Source organism: Pantherophis guttatus, chromosome 15 (assembly GCF_059756535.1).
Source record: "Pantherophis guttatus breed Tessera chromosome 15, ASM5975653v1, whole genome shotgun sequence".
Classification (NCBI taxonomy): Eukaryota; Metazoa; Chordata; class Lepidosauria; order Squamata; family Colubridae; genus Pantherophis; species Pantherophis guttatus.
In genome coordinates, this window is record NC_142077.1 from 19,975,595 (window position 1) to 19,996,143 (window position 20,549).

The following is a 20,549-nucleotide window of genomic DNA, read 5'->3' on the forward strand; positions in this document are numbered from 1 at the left end:
GGAGAAGGAGTTTACTAGGACAAGGCTGCCATGCAGAGGAAGGCAGAGATAGTCCTTGACTTATGACCACAATTGAGCCCAAAAATTTGGTTGCTAAACAAGAGCGTTGTTAAGTGAGTTTCACCCCATTTTACTCCCTCCATGACATCACCTGGCTCTAATAGTCAGGCTAGGGAAGAAGATCTGAAGGCGTCTGTAATGTATCTTCCTTCCTGAGAAGGAGGCTAAGTGACTGCAGCTCTTGTGTGGGACCCGGGAGAGGAGTAAGAAAGCAATGTGCCATGTGCCATGTGTGCTCTCAGCAGCCAGAGCAGCTCCTTATAGACCGAGTGAGTGTCAGTTACAAAGCCCGGGAAACCCAGAGTCAACAGCTGCGCTCTGATTGGCTCATTCAAACATTCAAACCAGAAACCAATCAAAGCCAATCAATACGCACAGCAAACCATGAGAGAAGTTTTCTCTCACAACTTCAGTTTGTTTTTCGACTTGAATTGTACGTCTTATATGTTATGTTAAAGGAGGAAGTACTCTGAAGGGATTTATCTTGGTCTGATTTTTTTCTTTTACATTTCCAAAACCTGGCCTTTTAATAGGGGTGTGTAGACTTTCTTTGCTAAATACTGAAGTAAAAACTTAAGTAATCCAACTCTTATAAACAACTCTTATCAACACATTAAACCTTAATATTTAAGTCACTCATCCAATCTCTTAAGACTACCCTGGAGGTGTATCTAAAGTCCCTCAAACTGTACCCGTTGGCCATTTTTACGGAGCCTTTCTAAAAGACCCAATAAATGGTGAGAGGATTGTTGGTAGAAATAGCAAGACTGAATTTATACACCGACACAAACATAAAGGTATTTTTAATATTTTTCAATGGAAGAAAATGTTAGATGAGTCAAGTAAAAAACTTAAGGGTCTAATTTCTCTCTGGTTTTCCTATTTACAGCAACAGAAAGCACAAGTCGTTCTCCCTGACTGAGGAGCTCCTGCGTCAAAACGCCCAGCTTTCGGAGAAGAACGCAGAACTCTGCAGGGAGGTGGAGGAGAAACTGCGGAGGTGAGAAACCCTGACTTTCTCTTCCAGGATTTCCTCTTCAATTCTCCTTAGCTCCCTACCCTGGACACACATTACACAACGTTCTGCTTTGAATTCCATTGCCTGGATGGGTAGGAGACATCATGAATCTCTTGCCTGGGACTTTTCCTGGCCAATTCCTCTGAATTTAGGAGGTCCCTGCTTTGATCTCCTCCTCTGCTGCTCACTGACCTCAGTTCTCGGCTCCCCCTCGGCTCTCCCCAGTTCAGTCTTCTCCCCCTTCGGTCCCCATTAGAAAGTTTGGAAATTGTTTTGAATTTTCTGGTATGAAAGCCAAAAAAGGGGGAAAAAAAGGTTTTAAGATCTGAAGATTCCTTTGTGGTACTTATAGATTATGAAATGCTAAATACTGAAAGTAAAACTTCATTCATTTGCACTTAAATAATGTTGTGAAGACTGAAGAAGCGAATCAAATCCCTTCAGAATATGCTGCAGATGTAGACAGGATCTACCGATTTGTCAGTTTTCCTGAGCATTTCTGAAGTGCCTAATAAATCATTGAAATCCTTCCTGCTCTGGTTCCTGTGAGAAGAACTTGGCACTGTGGTAACAGAAATGGCAAAACTCAAGTAATTAAAAAGGAAGGCAGGTAAAACAAAGGAAGTGCCAGGCATTTTAGTTAGTTTTCATTTTAAAAGGGTTTGATGATGCGGGTGAAGACCTGAGGGGGCTCATTTCCCTCTTGTCTTCCTATTTTACAGAATCCAGATGTTGGAGCAACAAAACCTCCATCTCCACTGCAGGGTTCTGAAGGAAGCTGGGAAGAACCAAGAGCTCCTTAGGGAGAATGAAGAATTGCGGGAACAACTGGAGAGGTAAGAAATACCGTGTTTCTCCGAAAATACGACCTTCCCCAAAAATAAGTCCTAGCCTGATTTTTTTGGGGTGGGCCTAATATAAGTGAAGGGGAGGGCGTGGCCAGCACAGGAGGCAGCCCCTCCCTTCCCCGGTCACTTCATGGAGGCTCGGCCCCTTAATTGCAGCCCATGAATCAGCTGAGCCAGCGAGGGACGGGCAACTCGGCCCAGATCTTTGGAGCACCTCCCCAGCCGCCGGCCTGCCAGGACCCCCTTTGCCAGCAATCACGGTCTCCTGCATGAGCTCTGTGGTGGCCCTGCAGCGAAATGGAGGAGGGAGATCATTCCTTCTTCCTTTGCACCCCAAAACCCCATCTTCCCTGGCCACCGAGCCCCCTGCATACCCCACTCTCACTGGAGCAGGACGTGCAATCCAATACCGGTATTACCCATGGAGCCTCCCAAGTGCAACGTTCTGCTGTCACTTCGGAGCAACCTCCTCCTCCCCCCCCCACATTTTCCTACCAATTGTTCTTTCCTTGGGACCACAGGACGTCCCCAAAATGTTCCATCCGAAGGCTTCAGCTTTTGGGAGAGGCCTCTGTGCTGCGATCCCAAATAAAGGACAGTGTGTGTGTGTATGAGAGAGAGAGAGAGAGAGATTCAACCTCGGAGAGTTATCCAGGGCTGGAAGCAATGTGCTCTCTCTCTCCCTCTCTGTCTCTCACACACACACAAACACACACACACACTGTTGCAATATTTTCAGGATCAGACTCAATAAAGATAATAGGAGTTAGAGCTTTAAATATATTTCTTTTTAATTATGATAGGCATTCTATATTCACTGAATATTCAAGGTAGAAGCGACGAGAATGGTGAGGGTGGCTCCTTATATATACAAGGGGTGGAGCTAGGAATGGGAGTGGTAAGTTATGAATACATTAAAGTCCAAAGAATAAGTTAACCTCTGATGTTCCATATATACATTATTTACACATTGGAGAATAAGGCATTTACATCTGACAAATCCCCCTCTAAATGCCGGTTCGTTACACAACACCAATTACATTCTGATTCAGGACAATATAATACATATAATTTAGAAGTTAAATATTTGTGTTGTTTAGAAGGTAAGGGTTTTGTTAATATGTCAGCTAATTGTTCAGAAGTATCGCAATGTATTGCTTTAATGAATCCGTCTTGAGACAGTTGTCTCACATGCTTAAACTTTATATCAATATGCCTGGACCTTTGTCCAATTGCATCGGATCTGGATATTTCAATGGCCGCTTTATTGTCTTCATGCATAATAAATGGTAAGGTGGGTTTCCTCCAAACATCAGTGATCAGATCATTGAACCATACAAGGTTATTTGCAGCCTTGGACAAACAAACATATTCCGCTTCTGTAGTAGAAGTGGCTACTAGTTCTTGTTTACCAGTATACCAGTAAACTGGACAATCATTCAATAGAAAAACATAACCAGAAGTACTCTTTCTGCATGATGTATCACCAGCCCAATCTGCATCAGCATAACAAGTAATTTTTGGTTCTCTGTCATTATTGGGTTCCAACATTAAACAAAAATCTAATGTACCCTTCAAATATCTTAGAATTCTTTTGACAGCTTCCCAATGATACAAGGTTGGTTTACTAACATATCTTGACAATAGATTGAGAGGTAATGCAATATCTGGCCTAGTCCAATTAGATATATAAAGGAGTGAACCTATAACTGATCTGTAAAATGTGTTGTCTTTAAACTCAGGGGAAGATTCATCAGTGTTTCTAAGAAAATCAGTTTGCATAGGGGTGTCACAGGTTTTAGCATTATTTAAGTTACATTTGTTTAGGAGTTCGATGATTTTATCTTTCTGTGTAAGTTTGAATCCCCTTTTAGTTTTGTTAATTTGCACACCAAGGTATTTATTCACTTTACCCAGAGATTTCAGTGAGAAGTGTTCATTTAACTTATTTACAAAGATTTCCCTGCTCTCTTTATGCTTTCCAATGTATAAAATATCGTCCACGTAAATTAATACAAATTCAATATGATCATTACTCTTTTTTACAAAGAAACAGTTATCAGCAGTGGTGGCGTTGAAATCCATGGTCTTAAGTACTTTTACCAAGCAATCGTACCATCTTTTGCCGGATTGCTTTAATCCGTACAGACTCTTATTTAATAACCAAATTTCGTTCTTATTAGTGTATTGACTGTGTGGTGCTCTTACATATATTTCCTTATCTAATTTTGCATGTAAGTATGCGGTCTGTATGTCATATTGGAATACGTCCAGATTGAGTGCAGATGCTACTACAAGGGCTGTTTTGACACTCTCTGTTCTCACTGTGGGTGAATATGTATCAGTATAGTCTTCTGGATATTTTTGTGCATAGCCTTGTGCAACTAGTCTAGCCTTGTATAAGGTATTGCCTCCTTCTAAGTTCTTAATTTTATAAATCCACCTGGTACCTATAATTGTTTTATCCTTAGGTGCGATCGCAGGTGTGAATACATTTAATCCTTGTAAACTTTCCATCTCTTTTTCCATAGCTAGTTCCCATTTTTCTCTTTCTTCATGTGGAAGTTTCAATACTTCTTCATATGTATTAGGTGTTATTTGTTCTCCATTCATATGCATTATGTAATCTTTGTATTTATTTGGTATTTGGTTTCTATTGTTTCTAATAGTTCTTTCAGGCTTGCTATGGTTATCATGCAAATATCTAGCTTCCTTTTTTGTTAATGTGTCTGTCTTTATTTTATGCTGACTATTAGTCCAAGTTTTGGTTTTGTTCTTACTTTTGTTAATATTTTGATTTTCTATTGTTCCTTCCTCGCAAGATATCGTATCTTTACATTTATTAGGAAATATTTCATTAAGGTGCAATTTTGACCAATTGGCCTGTTCATGGAACACAGCTGTTCTGGATACTATAAATTTGTTATTACTATCAATAAATCTGTACCCTTTGGTTCCAGTTTCGTATCCCATGAATCTTAATCTCCTGGATACGTTTTCTCCCTTTCTCCTCAATTGTTTAGGTATGTGTACGTCTGCAGTGACTCCAAATATGTGCATGTGTGATAATTTGGGTTTTCTATTGTACATCACCTCATATGGTGTCTTATTCACAATACTGGACCAGGTTCTATTTTGAGTGTAATTCGAATAATGTAATGCCTCTGACCAAAATTGTTTGCCTAAACCAGCATCCTCTAATGTGCACCTAATCATGGTTTGTAGTGTGGAATTTTTCCTCTCTGCAACTCCATTTTGAAATGCAGAAAAAGGATTGGACGTGAAATGTAACATTCCTCTATCCTTTAACCATTGGGAGAATTCTTTAGACATGAACTCACATCCCCTATCTGTCATAATTTGCTTTATTCTGATATTATGTTGTGTTTCTATACGTTTGTAGAATTCCTTAAATTTCTGAAATGTTTCATCCTTGTGCTTTAATGTGTAAACAAAACCATATCGGCTGTAGTCATCCACTATTGTTAGGAAGTAACGTTTTCTATAGGTAATTGAGGGACTTAATGGACCAACTAAGTCCATATGTACCAAATCAAAAATATTGTTAGTTGATCTGTTAGATTTTTTTGGTCTGGGACTGGTTTTTAGTTTGGTGGACTTACATACTGAGCATTCCAAATAATTTTCACAATTTTTTATTTTGACACCTTCTGCGTGTTCAGTCATTTTTTGTACTACAGGAAAGCTTGCATGTCCTAACTTCCTGTGTAAGATGTGAGCACACTCATCATGAATTGGTTTACCTATTTTTGGTTTCTTTTCCTTGTATGTATTTTTGTGATCATGAGTTATTCTACACTCATCATTGTCACTGTTACTGACATTTTCATCATCTGCTTCAATACAATCTTCCATATTTGAATCAATGTTATGTAAATATCTTTCTTTAGTTATCAGATAGGGTAGACCTCCTTTTATCATTACAGTACCTACATTTGTTTTGTTCTTTTCTATAGTTGCTTTCCCCTTTGAGAAAACTATATTGATATCAGATTCTCTGCTTAATTTTATGGCACTTAGTATGTTGTGAGGTATTTCTGGGATTAATAATACCCCCTCTATTTTCCCTAGACCAGGCAAGGTCACATTTCCTTTGCCTAGTACTTGAACCTTTTCTTGATTAGCTACCTTTATCACAAACTTATCTTCTATAAATGAAGATAATATACTTTTGTTGTTGGTGGTGTGATTTGTTGCACCAGAATCAATAAGCCAATTGTTATTCTCATCCTGCTGTGTTCTGGTGCTGTCTTGTTTATTTAGCCCATTCAGTGACCCAGATTTCCTCTCTTTTGAATTTTCTCTACCCCCTCTACCTTCTTTGTAATTTGGTGGGCTTCTATATTTGTGTCTATCTGTGGAAGATTGTCTGTAATTATATTTGCTCCTATATTCTGGTCTATGTCTCTCTCTTGAGACTTTGGGGCAGTCTCTTCTACTATGTTCCCTGGATCCACAATTGTAGCATCTAAAGGCCTCATTATGTTTATCTTGAAAGACTACTTTCCTAAAAGGTTTGTGGTCTGTTTGGTTACTGGATCGATTTTTTCTTGAATTGTCTTCTGCTATCAATTTGTTAGATAGGCTTTCTATGGATAAATATCCCAAATTAATGGTATCTAAGTGTGACATAAAGCTATCCCATGATGGATCAAGTGAATTGATAATAACACTTTTCATTGTTTGATCTGAAATCACTTCCCCCCTCAATTGTAGCTCAGCTCTTATTTTGTTTAGATTTATCAAATGCTCACTTATAGAAACCCCTGGTTTTACTCTAGAGGAAAAGAAATCCTTAGACATTCTTGTGGTTGTAGCTACGCTATCGCTGTGAAATAGATTAAACATGCATTGAATTATTTCTGATACAGTTAGGTTTGGTTTGATGCTATGATACATTGCAGGAGACACGCTAGATATTATTATGAAAAATGCTCTATGATGTAAACAATCTATTTTTAAAGTCCAAGGTCTTCTTGGAGGGCTAGTTATAAAGAATAGTAAATTTTCTTTCATGAAAATAACCTGAAGCTGTTGATACCACTCTTGTAAATTAATGCCATCAATTCTAAGTTTTGGGAAGTCACTGGGTAAGTTACCTACATTATTCTGTCCATTACTTACAACCTGGGGCAGTCCGTGATCTCTCAAGTGCAGGAAATTACAGAACGGCATTGGGATGCTTGCAATGAGTCTGCGCGGTTCTCTGGCCAGTTCAAGTCCTTCTGGGTCGTCTACGTAGTTTCGCACATGCGCGTTGCTCATTTCTTCTTTGGTGGCGTCGTGGAAGGTTCTCTCCCTTTCAGCTCTCTCGATCCGCTCCTCCTCAGATGAGTCGGTCTCTGGCTCGGTTTTTGGGGTTCTGGTGGTGGCGACGGTTCTTTTCTTCTTTTTGTGTGCGTTGGTATTCGATTTTGTCTGTGGTGTAGGGCGAAATCGGCATGGCTCTCTGGGCTCGGGCGTCGTCGCTTTCGAAGTCAGGATGGGAGCGTGCAGGTCTTGAGTCGCCGGTTTGATTTCTTGCCTCTTCGTAGATGTCTTGGTAATTTTCAGTCTTGGCCCAAAAGCAGCAAAAAGCGTTTTCATTGCTGATTTTACTTGAGATTTTGTTAAATCGTCTTCACTTTCTGATTTTGGATCATCTGAAGAGTTTGAGACTTCTTTCTCACTTTCTTCGTCTGATAGTGTTTTTCGCGCCAGAAATTTTGAACTGAGCATTTTGATTGGCTCTGCTCCATTCTCTTTTGAAGTTCGTTGAAACCAAGATGGCTGCCATTCAAAATTTCGCGCGGGATCACATCTTTTCTTTTTAACAACTATTTTCTCAGTAGTCATCTCACTTACGGTTTTTTGATCTTTGGGTTTTTCTTTAATGACGTTTTTCTCTCTCGCTGCTCCGCTGTTCTTCAGCATCTCCTGGAGGTCCGCGATGAGACTTTTATCATTCTTTTGGTTTTTTAGTATCTTTAATATCTCTGACCTGAGTTCGTTATTTTCTATTTCGATTTCTTTCTGGTCATTATTTTCACTCATTAGTTCTTCTTCTTCAGTGGTGTATTCTTCGGATTCTCTCGAAATCGCATTGGTGGATTCGTTGATCATCTCTTGATCAGTTTCTATTTCTTTGCTGTAGGCCCTGGTGTTGGGCCTATCTTTCTTGGACATTTTTAATTACTTATTGAGTCAATTAACCATCCTCTGCTACCAGCTTGTTGCAATATTTTCAGGATCAGACTCAATAAAGATAATAGGAGTTAGAGCTTTAAATATATTTCTTTTTAATTATGATAGGCATTCTATATTCACTGAATATTCAAGGTAGAAGCGACGAGAATGGTGAGGGTGGCTCCTTATATATACAAGGGGTGGAGCTAGGAATGGGAGTGGTAAGTTATGAATACATTAAAGTCCAAAGAATAAGTTAACCTCTGATGTTCCATATATACATTATTTACACATTGGAGAATAAGGCATTTACATCTGACACACACAAACACACACACACACACAAACAGAGGTCCCTCAGCCCTCCCCCCCCACTCCCACCCCCAAGGCAGCCTCATCCGTTCACTAACCTGCTTTCCAGCTCCGTTCTCCGCTGGACATGCAGGGAACGGACAGAAGTCTCGGACTCCAGTAAAAGAAACAGTTGAGACCTTCAAACTTTGCGAGATTTTTTTTTTTTTTTTTTGCATGAAAAGTTGGAAGGTCTCAATTATGGTGGGTTTTTTTACCAGAGTCCCACAGACTTCTTGCCCCGCATGCTCAGCGGAGAATGGAGCTGGAAAGCAGGTTAGTGAAGGGATGTCGCTGCCATGGGGGGACGGGGGGGGGTGAGAGACCCGTGTGTGTGTGTGTGTGTGTGTGTGTGTGTGTGTGTGTGTGTGAGAGAGAGAGAGAGAGAGAGAGAGAGAGAGAGAGAGAGAGAGAGAGAACATCACCACCAGCCCTCCAAGGTTGGATTGGATCTCTCTCTCCCTCCCTCCTGCAGTGGCGGAGCTTCAGTGGCTGGCCGGTGGGGCGCTTCTCACTCACCCTGCCTGGGGCATGCCGCAGCCGAGACGTGCCCAGCAGTAGCTGGGTCAGTAGGCAGGGTGAGTGAGAAGCTCCAGGCCCTGATGCTGGGTGGCTGGGAGGCTTTCAGCTCAGCTGCTAGTCCTACAGTGACTGGTAAGGTGGGGGTAAGGGAGGGGCTCCGCCTGGTAAGGGTGGGGCTCCCATGACTCCCCTGGCACACTGGGTGGCATGTCAAGGGAAGGGAGGGGAAGAGTCTCTTTTCTTTCTCAAATGGGTAAAAGGCCCCCATTCCTCCATTCCAGCTATGGGGAGAGAGTCTCAGCAAAGTTTTCCCATGTGCTGGTCACTCAGGAGTGCCAACATCACTTCTGAAGAAGCCCCCTTGGCTGGTGACCTCTCTCTGGAGATCTTCTCTGACTTTCTCCAAACGCCTGTTCTGCAGCTCTGATTCTTGGATGGCCATTCTGACCTGGTTCACTCCTTCTCTGTTGTCCTCCAGAGTTTTCTGCTGGTCTTCCATTGTGGCCTGGTAAACACAGGTCTGCTGCTGATGCCGATTGTTGAGCTGCTTCTTCCCATTTCCCCTCACATTCTGAAGAGGGGTGACTTTCTGCCTCAGTTGGATGGAGTGGCTTTTCTCCACAAAGTGGAACCTTGGTCCCTCTCAGCCAGTTCATGCTGCAGACTCTAGAGGTGCTTCTTAAGTTCTTAAGAAGGTTCCAGACCTCTTTAAGGAGTTTCTCAGAGGTTCAGAGGCAGCCTTCTCAAGTCTTAGGAAGGCCACTTGGCTAGTATTCTCAGACATTTCTTTCTGGAGTTCTTCAGTGTGTTTCACCAAAGATTTGTTCTCTAGCTCTAACTGGGGGATCATCGTGTTGGCATGGTCCAACCTTCCTTTTTTCTCTAGCAGAGTTTTCTGCAGGTCTTCTGTTGTGGTCTGAAGTTGATCCACAGTCTTCTTGAGACAACTGTGCTGCTCTTCCATCCGTTGTTTGTCTTTCTTGAATTCCTGGATCTGAAAGTCAAAGGAATCTCTCAGCCGGTTAATCTGGAGATGGAGGCCATCAGTGCTCGCTGAGAGATTCCCCAAGGATCTTCCCTCAAGGACCTTTTCTTCCCTGGTGCTGACCTGTTTGAAAAATGGAGAGACACAGTCACTTCCTCTCTCAGTTCAGGGGACATTTTGCTAACCGGCCTTAAGTCCGCAGATGCCTTCAAGGGTCCCAGTTTGAGAAACACTGAGACAATCCATCACAACTGGTCTCCCTTCAAACTGCCCAGACTTCCCACTTGATTCTGGCTCCAATTCGAGGCATCTCATCTATCAAAACCCTCCAAAGGACTCAGAATCAGCGATCGATCAATTCGGCCATCTCTGGCACTGCTAGGGGGCTTCTGGTCACAGGGAAAGGGGGAGGTGACCATTCGGATTAGGAAAGAGCCTCCCCTCCAAGGACTTACCAGTCCCATCCAAGGCACGAAAGCCTGGAGGGTCACCTTGGGCCAGTCCCTCCCTCTCAGCCGTAGCCTACCTCACAAGCTTGTTGTGAGGGCGAAGGCGTCTTCAGTATGTTCATGCCTTGAGCTATTTAGAGAAACAATAAAGGTGGATAAAAATCTGAATAGTAGAAAATGAAAATATATAAATAAATAAATCTCCAGGCCAAGTCTGTTTGGGAAATAACTACATCTGGCCAATGGAATCCCTTTTTAGGTTAATTTCTCCGGTCAGTTTGGGGTCTCAATGCCTCTCCAACTGGGACATCCCGAAGCCATTTTTTTCCCTAGTTCCTATCGCTGCCCCCCAGCCGCCCGGCCCCAGCCCCTTTCCCGAGACAAGGACCTTCGACATGGTGGATGAGGAGTTTGGTGACAGGTATGGAGGCTGCAGACACGGCAGGTATCAGCACGTCTGTCGTGTTTGGTTGAACCCCATTTCACTCATCTCCCCCCCCTTGATTCTGCCTTAAAGGGGAGGGTCTCTCCCTCCTGAGGAGCCCAGGCAAGGGAGGCCCTGCGATGCCCCCAGTGCTGCCATCCAATCCAGCCACTTTCCAGGGATGCTGAGCAGAGCCTCCATGATGTGGTCCAGACTCCCCAAGGATGCTGGAGGTTGCCATGGTGAGCTCCAGCCAATGAGCTCAGGAGGAGCCTCTGACATCACAAGCCAAGGCTCTGAATATCCACCAGCCAGCAGCCTTCACCTGGGGGGCGGGGCTTATTCATGGATGAGCCAATCCGGAAGGGGCTTGGAGCCCCCAATTCGCTTCAGCCAGAGCGGCTCCTTCTGAAGGGGGAACCGTCGGTCGCCTGGGGAGGTCGGGGAGCCCCGGATTCTGCCCCTTCTGTGGGGGTGGAGTCCAGATTGGGAATCTTGTCCCTTGGATCTGGAATCTGGTATTAGGGATCCAGGGGATCCAGGTTTTCCTCTTCATGCCCAGATGATGAAGGGGAGGTGAAAGGGAAATTGGCCTAAAAGATCAGATGTGATTCATTTGAAAAGGCCTTGTGAGAAGGTGCCTAAAGAAACAGGGGATCCAATTTTGTACAGTCCCAAACGGTCCCTACAGGAAGTCCTCGATTTATAGCCATTCATTTGGCAACAGTTTCAAGTCCCACGGCCATTAAAAAAAAGCCATCTATGATGGGTCCTCGCACTTATGACTTATGTCAAAGGCAGCTGGGGGCTTTGAGCCAATCACCAGGAGGCCCCGATTTCAATTCCCAGGGCCCAGCTAGGACTCCAGGGCCAGACTCTATGCTGCCCCCTACAGGCAGTGAGTCTTAGCTGAACCCTGGCAAGAGGGAGGGGCTGTGATGGGGGAGGGGCTCTCTGTGTCCAGGAGTTTCTCTCTTTTGCTCTCCGATGGGGCTGCTCTACCCCAGAAAGACCTGGGGGGGGGGACTTTTGCCCATTGACAATGGTTAAGGCATCAGGCTAGGAAGCAAGAGATCCTGAGTTCAAATCCTGCCTTAGCCTTGAAAGCCTGTTTACTGACCTCGGGAGAGACACTCTCTTTCAGACAAGCCCACCTCACAGGGCGATTGTTGTGGGGAAAAGAGGAGGAAGAAGAAGAGTTGGACATGTTCACCTCCTTTAGTTATTTGCAAAAATAATAAAACCCTGGGGGACAATCTAACTGTTAGATCAGGCGCAGGAAAGGAAGACTGGACCAGCTCGGTACATTTAGCAACTTTTATTAAGTACAAAGTAACGAGTCAAGACTGCTGGCGCGCTGCCGGAGCTCTCCTTATATTCGCTCCCGGCAGACGCACCGCCCCTTGACAGGGATTCAAATTTCCCGCCCGATGGCTGGCAGCCAATCAGGGCGGATGTCCTTATAAGGACATAACACTCCTCCCCCCTTAGTCCGAACTGTCAATCTCGTTCACAAAAGTCACGTAATCGCGCAGGTACGCCGGACGCCTCGGCACCCTAGCTGACCTGCGCAGTCTCACTTCTCCTCCATCTCCGACCTGGAAGGACGGGGCTCTTTCGTCTCCTGGTCCCCTCTCCGGAACCGGGCTCGGTTTGGCTGTCGAGTGAGCGGGGCCACCCCCAGCGCCTCCGGCCAGACCGCAGACCTTGGATGGCTGGTCCTGGTGGTCTTCCTCCTGGCCTGTGGATCTCTCGCCTCGTCTCGGTTGCTCGGTTCCGACCCGGGAAGAGCGTCTGAGTCTTGGTAAGTCCATTTCTTGCTCCTCCCTGGTCTCCTGGGCGCTGTGGTTCGGTTTCGGTCTGGCTTGCTGCCGCTCGGTTGGTGGTTCCGCTCGGTTCGGGTGGTGCTGGCTTGCGTTGTTGTCATTGTGCCGTCCGACCTCGCAGGGGTGGCGTTGGTCCCCTCAGTTGGGCTGGCGTTGGTCTACCTCGTCTGGTCGGCGGTGGTCGACCTGGTCGGGGTGTTGTTGCGGCGCTACCTCTGCGGGGCGGTGGAGGTCTCCCCTGCCGGGGTGGTGCAGGTCTCCCTGGCCGGGTTGTTGTCGGCTTCCCCTTCCCCCTAGTCCCTGGTCTACCGTTGGTTGGTGCCTGGGGCCATCCGGGTCGGGGTGTCGTTTCTTGGCTGTCTTCTGTGATGGGCGGGGGTCCCCCACGTCGGTGAGTCGTGTGCCACCCTCGCCCGTGGGTCGTGGGGTGCCCGTCTTGGCTGGGTCCCGGTCTACTCGCCTGGAACTGCAGTCTCCCTGGCTGGGCTGGCATAGACTGCTGTAACTGGTGGGGTGCGCTACTCCTCCTCTGGGCAGGTCCCGGTCTACCTGCGGGCTGGGTTGGTGGTCCCTGGCCTTGCCGTGCCCGGTGCCCACCTGGCTGGGTTGGTGTTGCCATCCCCCGTGCGGTTGGCCCCGGTCTACCTCGTGGGCTGCCGATGTGACAGCATCTGGTAGTGGGCTGGGCCGACCTTGTCGGGGTGGTGCTACTCTGCCTCGCAGGGGTGTGGTAGGCCTACCTCGTCGGGGTGTCGCAGGCCTACCTCGCCGGGGTGTTGTAGGCCTACCTGGTCTGGGTGTGGTAGGTCTACCTCGCCGGGGTGTTGTAGGCCTACCTCGTCGGGGTGTTGTAGGCCTCCCTCGTCAGGCTGGTTTTCATGTGCTCCCCCCCACCTTTTTCGGAGTTGGTCGATGTGGCGTCTCGTGAACTGTCCATCTTCCAACTCGACGATGTAGGATTTGGGGCCGGTTGTGCTGGCAATTTTCCCCTTCAGCCATTTAGGAGAGCCGCTGAAATTCAGCGCGAAAATTGAATCTCCGTTGCTGAAGGCGCGAAGCGGGCGGCTGGCGGTTGCGGTCACTTCCGGGCTGTATTGGGGGTGCAGCCGGTCCAAGGGTGACCTCAACCTTCTGCCCATCAACAGTTCGGCCGGGCTCTTGTGGGTGGTGGCGTGTGGCATGATGTGCTGGGTGAGGAGGAAATTGTCTATGCGCTCTTGCCAGTCCCCCGGGCCCATCTTGGTGAGGGCCTCTTTGGTCAGTCGGACCATGCGTTCAGCTTGTCCGTTTCCGGCCGGCCTGTAGGGGGCGGACAGGGCGTGGCGGATGCCCAGTCCTGCCAGGAAGGACTCCATGGCCAGGGATGTGAGCTGGGGGCCGTTGTCTGAGACCAGCACATCCGGTAGACCATGTGTGGCAAAGAGGCGGCGCAGGGCTCGGATCGTTGCGTCTGTTGTGGTAGATGCCATGGGCACCACCTCGAGCCATTTGGAGAAGGCATCTACCACGATGAGGAGGTGTCGCCCTTGCATCGGACCCACGAAGTCAATGTGGATCCTCGACCAGGGGTTGCTGGGGGTCTCCCACTTCGCGACTTCGGATTGCGGCGGCGCTGGGCGGACTTCTTGGCACGGGTCACATCTGGAGACCCATTGTTCAATGTCTCTGTCCATGGAGGGCCACCAGACATAACTCCGTGCCAGGGCCTTCATGCGGACGATGCCCGGATGCCCCTTGTGCAGGGTCTCTAACGTCCGCCGTTGCAGAGTGCTTGGAATCAGCACCCTGTCTCCCTATAGCAGACAGCCTTTTATGGTGGACAGCTCCTCCTGTTTCCTGGCGAACGGGCTGAACCTTTCCTCTGGCTTTTCCGCTGGCCACCCTCTGAGGATCCAGGACTTCACTTGGCGGAGTGTGGGGTCCTTTTGGGTGTGGACGGCCACATCTGCGGATGACACCGGGCAGCTGGCGTCATCATCGATGTGAAGTAGGTGGAGCGTGGGGGCTGGGTCTTCGACCGGCTTCTTCGACGGGCATCTGCTGAGAGCGTCAGGGTTTCCTATGGCTGTGCCTGGCTGGTGCACGAGCCTATAGGAGTAGCCGGCTAGGAAGATGGCCCATCTCGTCATTCTTGGGGACATGAAGGTCGGGGTTGGTTGGTCGCCTGCGAGGAGTCCCAGGAGAGGCTTGTGGTCTGTGACTATGGTGAAGCGTCTTCCGTAGAGGTATTCGTGGAAGCGCTTCACTCCAGCCACGATGGCCAGGGCTTCTTTGTCCAGCTGGCTATAGTTCCGTTCTGCGCCGGACATAGTCTTTGAGAAGTACGCGATTGGGGCTTCCGAGCCATTGGGCAGTTCGTGGCTGAGAACTGCCCCCACCCCGTAAGGCGACGCGTCGCAGGTCAGTCTGATGGGGAGCGTCTCGCTGTATTGGATGAGGACGCTTTTGGACGTCAATAGTCCTTTGATGGCCCGGAATGCCGCTTCCTCTTCCTGGCCCCACTTCCAGGAAACCGATTTCCCCAGCAGGCGGTGGAGTGGCTCAGCAACTGTGGCTTTCTGTTTTAAGAAAATGGCGTAGAAGTTGAGCAACCCAAGGAAAGCCTGAAGCTCCGTTTTGTTTTTTGGGCTTGGAGCTTCATGGATTGCTTCCACTTTTGATTTGGTGGGGTGTATGCCTGTGCTATCAATGAGGAAGCCCAGGAACTCGACTTCCTGTACTCCTATGATGCACTTGTCCCGCCTGACTCTCAAACCCTTGGCCTTGAACCGCTGCAGGACAAGCCTGAGCCTTTCAAGGAGTTGGGCTCTTGAGTCACCGGAGATGAGCACATCATCGAAGTAAGGCACCACCCCTGGAACGCCTTGGAGAAGGCGTTCCATCATGGATTGGAAGATACCAGGGGCAGCGCTGACTCCAAATTGGAGGTGGTTACATTTAAATGCCCCTCTGTGCGTGACAATTGTTTGAGCCTCCGCCGTTTTGTCATCCACTGGCAGTTGCTGGTAAGCCTGGGCCAGGTCCAGTTTCGCGAAAATTGATCCAGATCCCAGGGAATGCAGCAGATGTTGCACCACTGGGACTGGGTATGCGCTCTGTGCCAACGCCTTGTTGATGGTACAACGGTAGTCAGCACAGATGCGCACAGACCCATCATGCTTCAGTGGGGTCACAATGGGGGTCTCCCATGAGGCATGATCGATCGGTTCCAGGACGCCCTGGGCGATCAGCTTATCCAGCTGTTCATCTACTTTAGGCCGCAGGGCAAATGGAACTCGGCGGGGCTTGAGCCTGATTGGGGTGATTCCCTTGTCCAGATTAAAGGAGATTGGCCTCCCCACAAATTTCCCCAGCTTACCATCGAAGACTTCTTTGAACTCTTCAATGATGGAGTCGAGTTCGTCCCTGCGGATCTCGTGGATGCCCTGAAGTGAAAGTCCTAGCGGCTTGAACCACTCCACACCCAACAGGTTCGGTCGGCTGTGCTGCACGATGGTGATGGGTAGCTTTCCGTCGAAGTCGTTGTACTTCACGTGGATGGTGGCTCTGCCTAGGATTTCAATGGGGTTTCCGTTGAAGTCCACAAGTCTCGCTTTCGGGGTTTTCAGCTGGGTCCTTTTGTATGCCGGTTTCAGTTGTTGTAGGTGCTGCCAGTCCATGATGGAGTAGGCGGATCCGGAGTCTACCTCCATCTTGCATGGAGACTCCTCTGCTAGCAGTGTCACGTGGAACTTGGTGGTCCCCTCGTCGCTTGTGTGAGCAATGGTGGTGGTCTGGTGCACCGTTCTGTTTCGGGGATATTCCTCCTCCCCGCGCCGGGACTGGTTTGAGGACCGTTTGGATGTCCTCTGGTTATCTTTGCGATTTTCCCGGAATCGTGGTCTGGGCGGTTCCGGGGCTGGGTCTGTGGCTCTGCAGGCCTCGGCGATGTGGCCCCTCTTCAGGCATCGGCGGCAGGTCGCGTCCCTCCATCTGCAGTTTGCCCTGGGGTGGTCGCCTCTGCAGCTGCCGCATCGCTCTCCCCGGTCGCCATGCTGTGGGTTTTCCCGCCTGGGGGGGCGGGACACCTTGTGGACGGCCATTTCCTCATCAGACTCGGATTGAGTGGTTGCCTCGTCTGATGAGGTCGGGCCCGACTTGTGGATCTTATGGATCCCTCTTGCTTTTACCATTGCAGCGGCTGCTTGCTCAGATGTTTCAGCCGCTGTTGCCTCGTCGAGGACGTCTTTAAGCGGGATCTTCTTCCGGCTGAGGAATTTCTTTTGCAGCCCCACATCTCGCATTCCAAAAACAATGCGGTCCCGGATGGCATTGTCCACATTGTCGAACTCACAGTTGGCAGCGATTTGGCGAAGCGCTGCCACGAATTCCTTGATGGATTCACCTTCCCGCTGGTTTCTTTGCTGGAAGGTGAACCTGTTTGCGATGGGGGTGCCTGTAGGTGCATAGTGCTCCAGTAGGACTTCCTGTAGGTCGTTCCAGGACATCTCCTCAATGTCCCTGGGTGCCACGAGGTCAATCGCCATCTCCAGGACGTCCGATCCGCAATGAGCCAGGAAGAGGGCTCTTTTCCTCTCATCGTCGAGGTTCTGGTATCCATTGCCTCGCAGGAACTGCCGAAATCGGACCATGTATGACCTCCACTTCTCCCGGGATGGGTCGAACGGGTTCAGCGCGGTCATCGGGGCTTGCGGGGTAGCCATTCTGGAAGGTCGCTGTGGTGTGGTGATTCTGTTCGGTGGGCGATCGTGCCACGAGTCTTGTTCAAGGTTCTCTCCTCTAGTCCTTCGTCGCCAGTGTTAGATCAGGCGCAGGAAAGGAAGACTGGACCAGCTCGGTACATTTAGCAACTTTTATTAAGTACAAAGTAACGAGTCAAGACTGCTGGCGCGCTGCCGGAGCTCTCCTTATATTCGCTCTCGGCAGACGCACCGCCCCTTGACAGGGATTCAAATTTCCCGCCCGATGGCTGGCAGCCAATCAGGGCGGATGTCCTTATAAGGACATAACACTAACAAATATAAAAACCGGCTTTCCTGCTGCTGTTTGCATGGAATCTGTCACAGCTTTGTGCAGATACAGGAATTTCTCTTCTCACAAGGAGGAAGAGTTTTTTTTTATCATGTCTTCCAATTTCACTCACTCCCTTTTTTTCAGCCTTTGGGGGCTTCGGACCCCCTCCCAGCCCTGGGACACAGCAGGTTTCCCTGTTTCTTTGGGAAAGATTCCTTCCCAATCAGAGTCCCCCTGAGCCCCATCATCCACTTCCCTCCCTGCCTGGGATCAGCTGAATTCCTCCATTCAGACAACAGGAAAAAGGGAGTTTGCACAGAACCTCTGGGTCAGCCTCCATTCTTCCACACAGAGGGTCCCACTCACTCTGCAAAGCCAAATTCCCCCTCAGTTCCTGGAGACCTCCAGACATCCCTCGGCTGAGCTCACAGCAGGGCCAGGGCGGCTGAGAAATTGGGATTGAAGGGACCACAAACCTTTCCAGACACAAGAGACTCTTAGACACAGACTATGACCTCCCACACACTCCTAAACGGTGCCTTTATGTGGCAGTGGGAAGGGTTATGGGCTCAATCTCACAACCCTCACCCTATAGGGCTGCCCCATCTGTTGTCCCTGGCAGCAGATGGAAGATTGTGAATCCCACTCCTGACACCAGTTTCTGTGGAATCAAACACAGGACCCTAAAACTCCAATAATTCAGGCTCAGTGCAGTTATTATATATTTAGCGTCCATTGGAGGAACTTTGCTCCATAAAATAGTGGGAGGAAATATTTAGAGACAAAAGGATGCACTCATATTTATATATTCCAGGAAAGGAGGAGAAAATTATAATCATACATATGCATATTTCATTTAATAGATGATGTAAGCATGAATATTCAAAATTAGGGAGACTCAAGTTACCTCCCCAGCCTTGTATTGTTGCTACCCTCAAGAAAGAGTTATTGTGTAAAGAAAAAGAAACGTCTCAGTTGCGTTGCCACAGCAGTTTGGGTGAAATGTACTGAGAAATGAGGGCATCAACGTTGCTCCATACATTCCTTCTATATTTCTGTCTTGCTAACATGCTCCCATTTTTCCAAGAAATTTGTCTCCTCACAATCTTCCACACACCCTTTATTTATTTCAAGAAAAATAGTTGGCCCACTCATGCATGCAGAACAGCGTGGACCATTGTCTTGAGTTGAAATTCTTCTGTCTCATATTTTTATTCTGGCTGTGAGCTGCTCCTTTGTGTTGAGGTCTGGCCTCACAAGGATAATGTAGCACTTGGGGATGAAGATGCAGCCCAGCAGACCAGCACTAGAGGCCAGGATGGAGAAGACCTGCACAGCCACCATGGATTTCCCTTTGGTGCTCAGGTAGGTGGGCACAAAAGTCACCCAGACACTGCAGAAGACCAGCATGCTGAAGGTGATCAGCTTGGCTTCGTTGAAGGCCCCAGGCAGGTTCCTGGCCAGGAAAGCCACCGTGAAGCAGATGGCAGCCAGGAAGCCCATGTAGCTGAGGGTGACGTAGAACATGACAACGGCCCCTTCGTTGCATTGCAGGATGATCTCTCCAGGCTGGGAGTGGAGGTCAGAGTCAGGGAAGGGGGCAGAAACTCCCAGCCAGATGGAGCAGATGATAATTTGGGCAGCAGAACAAGAAAGGATGATGGAGTTGGCCAAGCTCTTCCCCAACCATCTCTTCACTCGGTTTCCTGGTTTTGTGGCCAGGAAGGCCAGCACCACCATGATGGTTTTGGCCAAGAGAGAAGAAACGGCAACTGAGAAGATGATGCTGAAGACCATCTGTCGGAGAAGGCAAGTGGCTTTCCTTGGTTGACCAATGAAGAGAGAAGGAGACAAGAAGCAGAGCAGGAGGGAGACCAGGAGGATGTAGGAGAGGTCTCGGTTGTTGGCTTTGACAAGGGGAGTTTCTCGGTATTTAATAAAGATGATTAGAACAAGGCCTGTGATTAAGAACAAGAATAGGGCAAAAGAAACCAGGATGATCCCCAGATATTCTTCATAAAATAGGAAGGTTATGACTTTGGGGATACATTGGACTCTGTCCTCATTTGGGTATTTATCATCAGGACACTTGGTGCATTTTTCCGTATCTGCGAAAACAAAAAAGCAATATTTCTTTAATATTCTGTCCTTTTGTCCTGCAAGAAAAACCTTCTTTGGATAACACCTGATACCCCAGGCATTTTCCAAGAAGTATTTCTTAACTATTTCATTAAAAAGAGCCTAAGAAGGATATATTTTTAATTAAAAAATGTAGCTAGGTATACGAAGTTGAGGGAAGTCCTAGGATGTTAATTATTTCCTCTGTAATGTGTAGAATCTTCATAGGAACCTATATTATTAGCGGTTAATAATGAATCATATAATCATTTTAGGCAAACATCCTGAATCCTGCATGATCCTGAATCATGGCAGTTAATGTCTTGGACTTAGAGGATACCGACAGTATCTTGTAACGTCTGGAAGCAACCTGGAATTAAGGAGAAACTTCCTATCAGTGAGAGCAATTAGCCAGTGGAACAGCTGGCCTCCAGAAGTTGTGGGTGCTTCAACATTGGAGGTTTTTAAGAAGAGAATGGACAGTCACTTGTCTGAAATGGTATGAAAAGGGGGCTGGACTAGAAGACCTCCAACGTTCCTTCTACTCTATTCTGATTGATTGATTGATTGATTGATTGGTCGATCTATATGATTGGAAGACTATTTGTGTAATGAGTTCTCCCCATAACTATCTGCAGCACCAGATTATGGACCAGTGACACCTTCTCAGTGATCCTCAAGGGGAGGATCCAATATACAGTGGATTGCAAGGTCTTTCAGAAGGTGGACCTGAAACAATTCATCTAGTT

At 47.7% G+C, this 20,549-nt stretch overlaps 1 protein-coding gene and 1 long non-coding RNA gene across 2 annotated transcripts in view; both read right to left on the reverse strand.

The window, feature by feature from the left end:
* LOC148112057 (uncharacterized) overlaps positions 1-20,549 on the reverse strand; it is a 152,573-nt gene that overhangs the window by 63,016 nt on the left and 69,008 nt on the right. The gene's annotated exons all lie outside the window — the stretch shown is intronic.
* Positions 2,418-10,572, reverse strand: LOC148112059 (uncharacterized). The gene is made up of 3 exons (XM_087879378.1): positions 10,426-10,572; positions 6,264-10,093; positions 2,418-2,434 (listed from the first exon to the last, which is right to left on the reverse strand). The coding sequence occupies exons 2-3, from the start codon at positions 8,110-8,112 to the stop codon at positions 2,418-2,420; spliced, it is 1,866 nt and encodes a 621-aa protein (XP_087735504.1). The 5' UTR covers positions 8,113-10,093; positions 10,426-10,572.

What these genes read in the sequence shown, in the direction of transcription:
- LOC148112059 (XM_087879378.1), bottom strand. Translation starts at nt 8,112, where the DNA reads ATGTCCAAGAAAGATAGGCCCAACACCAGGGCCTACAGCAAAGAAATA.